At 41.7% G+C, this 11496-nt stretch overlaps 1 protein-coding gene across 1 annotated transcript; it reads left to right on the top strand.

The window, feature by feature from the left end:
- Window positions 1-3182: 3182 nt before the first annotated feature.
- LOC129238589 (uncharacterized) lies at window positions 3183-9982 on the top strand. Its single transcript, XM_054873662.1, is given in 6 exon segments — window positions 3183-3217; window positions 9121-9304; window positions 9363-9538; window positions 9574-9719; window positions 9722-9869; window positions 9973-9982. Coding segments are annotated over 6 exon segments (699 nt in total).
- The last annotated feature ends 1514 nt before the right edge of the window (window positions 9983-11496 follow it).

Genomic DNA, 11496 nt, shown 5'->3' on the forward strand with positions numbered 1-11496 from the left:
TCGACTATTTTGCTCACTTTTTAATCATTGTGTGCACGTTACGCATACAGTTACACGAAATGCAGCTGCACTAGGCCACTCACGTACAAACGTACAGATGGCAATTCATTGAAGCAGTTTTGGACACAATTAAAAGTTGTTTGCTCACTAAAAAACACTGATTCTAAATGCTCCTTTTTCCTTGGAAACTTTATAATTGCAATTATAGACTCTACTCAATAAAGTTCTGCAAGGAGGCCGCCACTTATGAATTTTAATTAAAGAAAATTACGTCTTGGCTAACTTCAATATGAATTTTTAGTAAACGAGTGGCCCTTACGTGTAAGAGACTAATTGCAAGGCTTCAGCATTTCGGGCTTTAATGAAATATCTGCATTGTTGTAATCAAGGGACGTGCAGTGCATTTTAGATTAGGGAACTATTGGAATTTTTTTGAAAAGAAGTTTGAAATGAAAAGGTGGTGCAATTAAGAGAGAAAACATCTTTTAGGGAATGTTTATTAATTTTTCATTAACTGCTAAGTTTTTTATTATATTCTTTATAGTTACATTTCTATGATATATAATTAAGGCAACTAGAATGAGCGAGTGTAATCTTACAAAGTAAATATAGTCTTATAAAATTATGTGCAAGCCATACAAAAACCTCAAAATGCTTAGCTTCGGTTAACCCCCAGCAGTCATTGTGGAGTACTCGAGAAGTAACCCAAGTATCGATATTCAACTAAAAAAGAAAAGAGAACTTAAAATTTCATCCCACAGGAGCGGTAAATTCTACCAGAATAGTAAAAATCACTAGTCCAACAGAAGCTCAACAAACCTCAAAAATCTTGCGTCGAGGAAATGCGAGAGTAACGACTACTTCAAAAAACAATAAAAAAAAGTCCTGAGCAATTAAAACAAGACCAAAGTAATTGAGATAACTAAAGGCATGGTGAAAAAGTTTATAGAAGTGTGACCAAAATCAAATCGTTTACCGGATCTCAGCTGACCGAACATGGGTCATGATCATTGTGAACAGAATTCAGAACAGAATACAGAGCCAAGATCAGACCATTAACCGGCTCTCAGCGAATTTGAGTTAATCAGCTGCTTTGCCGACGTTACATGGGTCCTCACGACAGTTTGTTTACAAGAAAAATGCGATTGTATTGGTGAAGTATAAAACAAATCAACACCGCCTTCGCCCATGTTAGGTTAGGTTATGGTGGTAGTCGGTCCGTATGACCAACGCACTTAGACTTACAGGTCAGTTGTGATACCACTGTGCGACACAGAAACCTTGTTTATTTATCTTCATGAAACCATTTCGAGGCGCTTTTAAAATGCAGGATTGGTCTAATCTCCACGCCGGAGAGTTCCTTAAGAGAATTGAAGAAGTATCTACTTAGAAAACCTGCTCTGATTTTAGCTAAGGCTGGACAATTGCAAAGGAAGTGCTGTTTCTTCCTCTTCCTCAACTTAACAACTTCTACAATATTCATGGGAGAATACTCCTAGTCTCAAGGAATGCCTGCCAAATAGCCAATGACGGGTGACACAAGCCACGGCCTTCGAGTTATCATCTCTTGGGAGGCTAAGCAATTCGTTCGTCCTTTTCTTGTTTATTTGCGGTCACAGGAGCCTAGCTGTTACGCATGTATCTCCATCTTTCCATGACCTATTTACCGCTTAGATTATGTTGTTTTTCATGGTTAATTTACTCGTGGCCATAGGCATCCCAATGGCACTTTTGTCACTGGGCACTTGTAGAGCAGTACCTTTCCTGGCTAGCTCGTTGGCTTTATAGTTTCCCTCAAAAGCCCTGTGCCATGGAATCCAAAGAAGGCTGGCCTTGAATACGACACTAATATCATTTAGGGCTACTCAGCATTCCTGTGTAACCTTCGATCTTAGTACAGCCGTCGTATAGTCGTTTTTGTTACGGCCTGCGTATTTAGATATGTAGTCACTTCTTTTATAGCTAGAACCTCTGCCTGATAGACGCTGCAGAAGTCTGGCAGTCGAACGGATAGTTCCAGTCCTAATTCCTTTGAAAGTACTCCGTAGCCAACGTTATCGTCTAGCTTGGAACCATCTGTATAAAAATTAAATTCCCACCTTCTCCATGACCTTGGTGTCTGCCACTCTCTTCTTGACGGTATACTCGAAGGTGAGTCTAGGAGTAGAATAGTCTATTTCTTGTTTTGTGACCGAGTGTGCAAAATACTGGCGTGTCCCTATACCATATTAATGGCGGTCTGACCACTACCTTGCTCGCAGTTGTGACAGCAGTCTGAGTCATCTTCGTCGGTTAGATGAAACCGGAGGTCGACAGGTATCCGGAGCGCTCCAATCGCGACTAGCCTATTTTTGATCTGAGTCCCCAGCCAGGCTGAACTCGGCACGGGTCGTATTACACCTTGTTCCAACCCAGAGCAGAACTTTGTCTGCTGGCGAGTCCCATCTGACGTGACAGTTAATTTCACAATTTTGCTTTTCACCATAGTGAAAGGTAATCTATTATCCTCCTGGTAAATCTCATCCTTGGTAATCTATCATGTTTGCCAAGGCTTGCTTTCGATTCACCAACCACCTAGCGCGTGGCACGTAAAACAAAAAAAAAAAACAAAGCGCAGAAGTCAGTGGAATGGAACCCACTCACAGCGAAAGGAAGAGCGCTTGGCTGGCCAACGGAAACCTGGAAAAGAACTGTGGACAGCGAGGCGGCTTAACTCTGGTTAAGCTTGAAGCAGCTGAAGGCGTTATGCAGTAATCGGACGAGATGGCGTGTAGGTGTTGTCGGTAAGGTGATTCGCTAAGGAATAAAGAAAACAGTGATGATGATGAAACGTTACATATCGTTTGGCAACACTGCATTATTTTTGTTTTGACGAACTCTTATGCCATAGCATTACTTTTCAAGGCGTCCTGATATCCCTGATAGCATACGAAACCATCTGTTCCCATCGTAGCACAGTCCAAAGACAAGCGTTCCGTCCCTCATCATATGCCACTCAAACTGTTATGTAATTACATTGCTTTACAAAACATTCCGCCAAAAGTATGCAAACTAAAGGGTATTTAAGAAATGGCGCCTAGAGGTCAATAGTGAATAATTTCTAGACGGTACGTTTTTTAATGTTATTGTTGACATTTGTCGTGTAGAACAACGAGTTCAAATTACTCAAACTTATTATGAAAATGAGCGATTTTTATGCGAAACAAACAGCGATTCGGTGAGTGACGTCCTGAGCGTACTTAAGTTATGGAGAGAACACATCTCGCAGTTTGGTGAGTAGTGACAACTGTGAATCTCGCAGAGAGTGTGAAGATCCCGACTCCCCAATCGTTGACGACGGAACTGTCGTTCTTCTACCCGACCATGACGAGTTGAGAATAGAGATAATGCAGCTAAAGTTCAACAAAGCTGCGGGAGCCGACTGATTGCCAGCTGAGCTATTCAAATAAGACGACGGGTAATTAACCGCATAAGTTCAATTTATCGCGTACAAGGTCCTATCGTGCGAAAGACAAAAATTCACCATCAACCAACAGAAAATCCAGAACTGGCCATTTATTCTTAATATGCGAAGTCTTGCAAAATACCGATGCCCATATGCCGCAATGTCTGAATTTGGTATCCCCGCAAAACTAGTCCAGCTAAATGACGTTGCTCAATACAGCGCCACCAAAGTTGGGAAATACCTCTCCGAGCCATGAGGTACCAAATCGAAGGTTCAGCTTAAGCTGATAAAAGAAAAGATTACGCGAGCAGCAGAACTTAGGCGCTCAGGCACAATATTTTATAAGAGCGTACAATTGTTGGCGTATGCCGATGATATTGACATCATCGGCCTTAACAACCGCGCTGTTAGTTCTGCCTTCTCCAAACTGGATAAAGAGGCAAAGTGAATAGGTCTGGTGGTGAACGAGAATAAAACGAAGTACCTCCTGTCATCAAAAAAACAATCGGCACACTCGCGTATCGACACCCACGTCACTTTTGACAGTTATAATTTTGAGGTTGTAAAAGAGTTCGATTATTTAGGAACCAGCATTAACACCGATAACAATGTCTGGCTTGAAATCCAACGTAGAATCTCTCTGTCAACAAGTGCTACTTTGGGCTAAGTAGGCAACTGAGTAGTAAAGTCCTCTCTCGACAAACAAAACTAACACTCTACAAGACTCTCATCGTGCCCGTCTTAACTCAAGGCGCAGAAGCTTGGACGATGACAACATCCGATGAGGCGTCCCTTGGAGTGTTTGAGAGAAAGATTCTGCGTAAGATTTTTGAACCTTTGCACGTTGGCAACGACAATTATCGGAGGCAATGGAACGATGAGCTGTATGAGTTTTACGACGACATAGACATAGCTCAGCGAATAAAGATCCAGTGGATGCGCTGGCTGGGTTATGTCGTCCGAATGGATACAAACGCTCCGGTTTTGAAAGTATTCGATGCGGTACCAGCTGGTGGTAGTAGAGGAAGAGGAAGGCCTTCTCTGCGTTGGAAAGATCAGCTGAAGAAGGACTTGGCTTCACTTGGTGTGCCCAACTGGCGCCGGTTAGCACGAGCAAGCAACGACTGCGTGCTTTGTTGAACTCGCCCAGGGGAGAAAAATAGCCTAATATTGAACATTTATTTGAAAATATTTATTAATTAAACTAAAGAAAATGAACTCGTATGAAGTAGCAAAAAATGTGGAAGAGGAAATCTGCCATTAAAATGAAGTACTCTATGTTCAAAAAGTACCGGGAATGTTTCATTTAAACGAACCGCGCAATTGGGAACCGATCCATATTTTTTTGCTATATTGATAGGACTGTAAGACACACATCTGCCACTTTTTAGCGCCATCGGATCTTCTTTTTGTTCCTCAAGTTGAAGTTACCACTTCGTGCATGGAGATTTCAGTCGATAGAGGAGATCAAAGGAAATGCGACGAAAGAGCTGCCCGACTAGAAATTTTGGTAAGGCGGTGATTAGGCACAAATAAGGCAGACCGCATTCCAAATTTCCGCCTCATATGACAGCCAAACTAGGCCCAAGTCCCGAAAGGTATCGCCACACATCTGCCTCATTAAGTACAGGTTCGAAAAACCGAACTTCGGTAATAGTCCGTAACCCCTTTTACAAATCAGTTAGGGATTCCAATTTATGCCTAAGGGAGACACTGCCACAGATTTTCGTGACCACAACCAAATTTGGTATTGTTCTTGCATGCCAATCTTTGCCTTGCCTAACGTGGGCCTGGGAAGGTAATAGTGAGGCGCGCCTCAGTAAGGCCTGCCTAATTCGAGACTAACTGATTCTTCGGCATGCCTCACTGTTATTCTAGTCGGGTGAAGGCCATCCCTTCGTCGGCCTACCAGGGCTGCATGGAGGACTGGGTTAAACGTTGGCACAAGTGTGTTGCTTCAGACGGGTCATATTTTGAAAGAGATAAAATAAATTTGGCTGAAATTTAAATCTGTTTTGTTTTATTTAAACAATCCCGCTACTTTCTGGTCGTAGGGTAGTCTGGTTTTTGTTGGGCAAAAGTATGAATGAGTAGCAGATTTGAACTATGCTCATTTTCAAACGCTCTACACTACCAAAGCAGTGACGGAAATCTACTGATTGTTTGGCTTAAACAGGTAAGAATTTCCTTTTTCATGGTACTGCCAGAATTAGTGCGTCCTTCTTGGAAATTTTCATCGTTAGAGGTTACCGTGTGACCCGATGCTGTAGAAGATTTTATGTAGAAATATTTCTTCAAAACATTAATCGCTGCTCGTAGATGCTTTAACTGTTTTACTGAAAAGGTAATTCTGCTTAACGGCAATTTATCTCCCTTTCTGTAGCGCGCAAATGCGTTTTCTTGCGTTCAAAGAAATTCATTTCACTTATGTAAATGCTTTGACTCCATAAAACGCAGCAAATTTTACAATGATTTCATTTTATCGCAATCGATTGCTGTGGCGACAAATCTACGATCTACGCCCGTAATTCTCTAAACGCATTAAAGAAGATTTGTTGATTTGTTGATTTGCTATTTGTTGTTTCCACTGTGACATCAGCAACAACAACAACAACAGCCACAACAAGAACTGTAGCAGAGTAGAAGTTAACTTAGAAAATCAGCGTCGGCACTGCAGGCAGGCGCCATTTCAGTGCCACAAATTAAATCAATTTAATCCTAATTTTATCGCCAGCAAAGCGACAATCAGCGGTACATATAAATTGAGTTTGAGCTTGAGTTTGAGTTTAAATGCCATTCGCGCGGAGTAAAGTAATGCAGTGCAGTGGCGTTGTGGCGATTGGCGGGGACAACTGTGCCAATGTCGCATTAAGATAACTGCCACAATTGGTTCACTGCATAAAATAAGGCAAGAAATGTGGTTGCCGCCGGCGAAATGTTGACTGCCATTGCAAAGGAGCAATTGCGAAATGGCTGTATGTAGGTGCAAATACACACACACACACAAACACATGAGCACAGGAGTAATAGCAAAAAGCGTTCGGAGCAGGTGAATGAAGGCAAGAATTATATCAACGAGTGTAACTGTGTGGCTGTGTGTGTGTGTGTGCCTGTGTTTATATGAACAATTTCTTGCTATTTGTAAATTGAATTTCTCTACTTTTTCTTCGCTGCTGCCTTCTGCGTTCGGTTGTGTGTGTCTGACAATCGCTTTGCCCATTTGTCGTGCATAAAAGGCGCCTTATCGCCAAAGAGAAGGACGTTTCGCTTTCAATGCATTTCACAATGGAAGCATTGAGCGTCGCTAATGGAAAAGTGGCACCTTTGCCATCCAACACTCATACATGTGTACCCACACACACACACAGATAATAACATTCATATTGCATTGGGTTCGCACTTTGAATGTTTTCCTCTGCGTTTTGCTTTGTACAAAATGTAGGTTTTGCAATACTTTAGGGGAACTCTTTATACCTTTCAAGAAGTGATGTTCTAAATATTTTATTTAGAAGTTATTGATATTCGTTTGCACTTACTACACATTGAAAGTTGGGTAAAGAAGGCCAGTATAGCCGTCTAATCCTGCAAATCTATGTTGGGTAAAAAGTGGGAACTCAAGCCACAGGTCGCGCTGTGGATGTAAAACTCTGTGGTTTTGCCAATTTGAACGTATTGGTTCCTCGTTTGATGGGAAGCTCTTCGGAAGGGCTATAATATCACTAAACTGGGGAGGATTCAAGAGACTGCATGCATTGGCCTCACCGTGGCATGTAAAATTTGCCTCAGTGCTTCCCAGAATGCCGTTTTGCACTTACTTCACATGGACTTTACCGTCATTTGCATCGCAGCTCAAAGTGGTTAAAGGAGATTGGCATCTGAAGGAAATCTCTCAAGGGACATGATAGCATATTCCGGCAGTTCACACCGTATTTCTCCGAATTTCGAACAGATCTCTCTATCCGCAAACTAAAGTTTGAGGGTCGTGCTAGGTCAATCTTTCCAAATAAGCAGGATTGGATTGAGTGGAAAACCTGCACCAAAACTTGCACCTCTGTCTTCACTGACGGTTCCAAGATGGAATCGGGAGAAGGAGCAGGGGCTTCTCTAAATTAGCCAATTTATCGATCTCCTTTAAACTACTGAACACCGCTAGTGTTTTTCAACCAGAAGTCTTTGCGATCCTGCAGGCATTCAAAATGCTTAATGCGAACGCGGAGCGAGGGAGATATTACCATTTTCTTCGATAGTCAAGCCGCGATTAAGGTTCTGTCGACGCCATGGTGCAGAACGAACCTAGTAAGTTCCTGGAAGGAGGAGATCAAATCTCTGATCTGGGTTCCACGACATAGGAACATAGAGGGAAATGAAAGTGCTGTTGACCTTGCGAGGAAGGGGACTGAAGTGGCCTCAGAGATCTCCTACCCGGTCATCGACATCCCCTTGCCAAATGTTAGAGGGGAACTGTACAAATTATTTCTCAGGAAAGCGCAGAAAAGATGAAGCTCCATTTCTTCATGTGCTATTTCGAAATTCCTTTGGCCCCAATACGATATACGAAGGACTCAGAAAGTCTTTTGGACTCCTAACCATTAAATTTCCAAACTAGTAGCTGTGTTTACCGGTTACTGGACGATCGGCACACATGCGGAAAAGATAGGGTTACCATTTAACCCCCATTGCAGAAGTTGTGGGGACCTTTCAGAGAAGGAGACTGTAGAAGATTTTCTCTATAAATGTCCGAGTTTGGCTCTATAAATGTCCGAGTTTAGCAGCTGTGAGCTCCTTTGTTCGACAGCCTGGGGCAGTGCGCCAACCTAAACCCAATCAATCTCCTCCATTATATTAACAGCTCTGACTGGTTGTAGATATCTTCCTGTTGGAGGTCTCATAATGGTATCAAATAGGCGCTTTAATGCTACTTGAGGAAAGCCAGACTGGCACTTCAACCGTTTCAAAATTTTTTTACCTTGGCCGCTGTTTTAACAAAAAGACAATACGAAGAACGAAAAAAAAACCTTTGCGAAAATTTAACAGTTTGGTGCTGCACTTGGAGTCTTGTTTTTCTTGACTGGCACGGAGGATCATGGCTTCATATGTAAATAGAGATCCACGCAAATGGGGAGAGTCACTGATTGCCATTCACTTGGGAATGGGAAGGACGATTGTTCTGCATATGCTTCAAGCAGCTCACAACTTCCGGGCTTTGCACAAGTACCTTACAGAGCGAGCTAATGTTAGAAGACGATGCTCGGTTTGGGACCCACCATTTAAAAATACCACGGAATGAAAACCGAAACTAAGCCTCGGATGAGATACCTCCCTACTGAATAAGGAATACCTGTATTTTTTTTTGTCTGGAAGAACATACGCAACCCCTCAGCGAGAAACAATTAGCCCTATCATAGAATCCGTCGTAGACTGTTTTTCGTAGAAACTAAGAAATTGTAATCATACAATTCGAATAGCTCCGAACACACATTCGAAATTCGTAGAGTAGCATTCACTGAATATACTCGTAACGTCAAATCTTACCGTTTCGTACAATTTTTCTACGACAACGTTAGACTAACGGACAAAAATAAGAAGTAGTAATAAAAAGAAAATTTATTAACTAAACTACAATGTAAGCAAAAAGGAATTTTTTAAGTATATGTACTTTTATTTGATTTTTACAGGTACAAAGTTGTAACAACACGTCAGCAGTATGCCAGTTTGTTGGAGCTAATAAAGGAGAAGCCAGAAATTGCTCAGGAGTTCTCCAAATGCTCGAAGGAAGAGGTAGCCGAGTTTTGGCAAAATGTTGCGCAGCAGCTTAACAGTATAGGCCCACTAACCAAAGATGTATCAAGCTGGAAAAAGGTAATAAAGGGCTGTATATAAGTACATTAACCGTTTGCACAACATATTTTTATTTCAGGTGTGGTTAGATTGGAAGGCTTATATAAAGCGAAAATTGTCCGAAAACAAGAGGGAGCAAACAACAACTGGCGGTGGCCGATATAAGCAGCACCACTTTAATAAGATGGAAGAAGAAGTCATCAGACTGACCGCTTTAGAGATCAGCACGCACGATATCACAGGCACAGTAAGTGTGTGTGACTACCTGCTACTGTCGAGGCAGAGAATAGTGGAACCGATCCGGACGTATCCATGCTGTCGGATAACTGCAGTCCTTCTTTCACGAGACGTGCACCAACTGTCCAAAAGCGAGTGGGTACAAGTACTGCAGATATTATAAAAGAGCAGCTAGCGCTTCAAAAGGACTTCCAAGCAAAGAGTCTGCAGCATTTTGAAAAATGTGCGACCTGAAAGCAGCCGACCTGGAAGAAACGCGTAGGCACCATAGAAACATGGAGTGCTTGAATGCAGCCAAAAATCAAATAAAACAACAAATGTTAGAAGTAGAAAATAAGAGCCTCGAAGCGTTGTCAAAAAAAAAAAAATTAATACACATTTTTTATTGAAAACTACAAATGTTTACTGTGCCTTACTTGTGTGTATATATGTATATGTATCGTATTTACTAGGTATGGCTAGACTGGAAGGCGTATATTAAAAGGAAGCTAGCAGAAAAGAAAAAAGAACAGACATACATATAATACATAATACATATAAGTCTTGCTATTTTTTAATTGAATATTAGAGTCGTGTTAATGTTGAAGATATAGATTCCCTTATCCGTATAGCTGCATCAGTATATGTTGAAGGAGAAGGTTCATGCGTTTGATTAAAATGGTTTTCTTCAACATTTTCTGAAAAATCATCAACCACGCGATAATGGATACAAATATTGTGCAATGCTGCGGCAACGTTTACTATTTGGCAAACCTTCATGGGTTCATAATAAAGCTCACGAGCACCCAGAAGGCATCTGAATGGGTTCTTAAATACACCTATGGTCCTTTCTATAGTACAGGGTGGCTGATGAAAGCCGCTACCAAAAAAAATTGAATAACTTTTTTTCTTTTTAAGTTATCTGTTCCATTTTTGTTTTAATTTGCAGATTGATCTTTAAAATTTATTAAAATGGATAACTGGGACACGCAAACAAGAATTTGGATAGTCCGCCGCTATCACGCACTGGAGTCCGTAGTTTTGGTACAGAGAGAGTACAGGCGGATGTTTGGCGGCGATCCCCCGAGCAGATGGACCATAATGAGACTGGTGACTAATTTTGCTGAGCAAGGAACAGTCGCAAGAAGGCCTTATCATCGAAACCCACCAGTTCGGACGGAGGAAACGATCGCTGCTGTAGCTGCAGCTATACAAAGCAATCCAAGGGTTTCAACAAGAAGCTTATCTGCTCAACTTGGTGTCAGCCGACAGTCTTTGCAAACAATAATGCACAAAGATTTAGACTTATTTCCCTACAAAATTCAAATGGTTAACAAACTGAATGCAGCAGACTTGCCGATTCGCTTGGAATTTTGCCAGAAGATCCTGCAAATGGTGGAAGAAGACCAAAACATGTTAAACTGCCTTTTCATGTCTGATGAGGCCCATTTCGATTTAAACGGCAATGTGAACAAACAAAATTGTCGAATATGGAGTACTTCTAACCCACAGATACTCCACGAGACGGAATTGCATCCTCTTCGCGTGACAGTGTGGTGTGCGGTTTCTTCACGCTGTATTGTCGGGCCTTATTTTTTTGAAGAAAATGGTCACACCGTTACGGTTACTGGAGACCGTTATTTGAAAATGCTGAAAGAATTTTTCTATCCAGAACTACGCCGAAAGAGAATTCCTTTCAACTCTGTGTGATTTCAACAAGATGGGGCAACGTCTCACATAGCCCAGACTGTTATGACAGAGTTGCGACGAAAATTTCCCAATAAACTGATTTCAAGAAACTCCGAATTTCGTTGGCCCCCCAGGTCGCCTGACCTTACTGCACCTGACTTTTTCTTGTGGGGTAAGAAGAAGTTTATAAAACAAAGCCAACAAATTTGGATGAACTAAAACAATCCATTCGGGCAACAATTGCGGCTATTCCTGTCGCAACTCTCAAAGCAGCAATGAACAACTTTTTACTAAGATGCCGCACTTGT

Source organism: Anastrepha obliqua, chromosome 1 (genome assembly GCF_027943255.1).
Source record: "Anastrepha obliqua isolate idAnaObli1 chromosome 1, idAnaObli1_1.0, whole genome shotgun sequence".
Taxonomy (NCBI): Eukaryota; Metazoa; Arthropoda; class Insecta; order Diptera; family Tephritidae; genus Anastrepha; species Anastrepha obliqua.